Source organism: Buceros rhinoceros, unplaced genomic scaffold (assembly GCF_000710305.1).
Source record: "Buceros rhinoceros silvestris isolate BGI_N320 unplaced genomic scaffold, ASM71030v1 scaffold17355, whole genome shotgun sequence".
Classification (NCBI taxonomy): domain Eukaryota; kingdom Metazoa; phylum Chordata; class Aves; order Bucerotiformes; family Bucerotidae; genus Buceros; species Buceros rhinoceros.
In genome coordinates, this window is record NW_010413571.1 from 12607 (window position 1) to 13414 (window position 808).

Genomic DNA, 808 nt, shown 5'->3' on the forward strand with positions numbered 1-808 from the left:
GGGCGGGAGGTGCTGGTACTGGTGGGGGGAAAAAACCCCACACCCGAGCACGACAAGCAGGAGCAAAGACGCACTTAACTACCAGTTTCCTCCTCCTGGTAAAGGTGGCGGCGGTCGCTTTTGCGTCGGGGCTGCGCCGCTGCTCGGAGGGACCCGGCAGCACCAAGTGACCCGTTTCCAGCAGGCAGTTGCCGAACACGAAAGATTACTATTGTGGGACACCTTTTACGAGGATGTTTATTCATATTAAAGCAGAAACCAACTCATAAATGCTTTTGATACACGTGTGCGCCTGTGAAGGACAACTCGGGAAGAAAAAAAAGGCTGCGAGAACGATCCTTACTGAAGTCGGCGGTAACTCTTACAGAGTTCGTGGTCCCTAATGTCTCCCCACCCTCCGTTTTTGACGTGAGGGGAAAGGGGCGCCATGGAGTACCTTTTGCTGACGCTCATCGTCTCGGGGAACAGGTACTGCTGGTTGCTGTTCAAGAGAGAGTCGATTTTGGCACTCTGGGTGGAGGGTCTGCAGGATTTCTTGTGGTGCATGCCACAGTCCCCCATGTGGAAAACCCTGGGGATTTCGGGAACCAGCACTTTCCAGAACTTTGGAAGACAAGAGACAGTCAAGTGCTGCAGAGTCCAGTCCCAGTTGTAGTCATCGTAGGTGCAGAAGGCGTCCGTGCACTCGATGAGCTTCTGGTAGGTGTCTCTGCCGAAGGCCATGCCCATGTTGTGCTCGGTGGACTTCCACGTCTTCATCTCCACCTTGTCGGCGCGGCCGGCGAAGCCGCCGCGGATGGGGCTGTAG

At 55.4% G+C, this 808-nt stretch overlaps 1 protein-coding gene across 1 annotated transcript in view; it reads right to left on the reverse strand.

The window, feature by feature from the left end:
• Nucleotides 1-339: 339 nt before the first annotated feature.
• MGAT2 (mannosyl (alpha-1,6-)-glycoprotein beta-1,2-N-acetylglucosaminyltransferase) overlaps nucleotides 340-808 on the reverse strand; it is a gene marked incomplete at its 5' end in the record, with an annotated part of 1012 nt that continues 543 nt past the window's right edge. Inside the window, 1 exon segment of the mRNA XM_010136800.1 lies at nucleotides 340-808. Within this exon segment, the coding sequence (XP_010135102.1) occupies nucleotides 340-808 (469 nt within the window).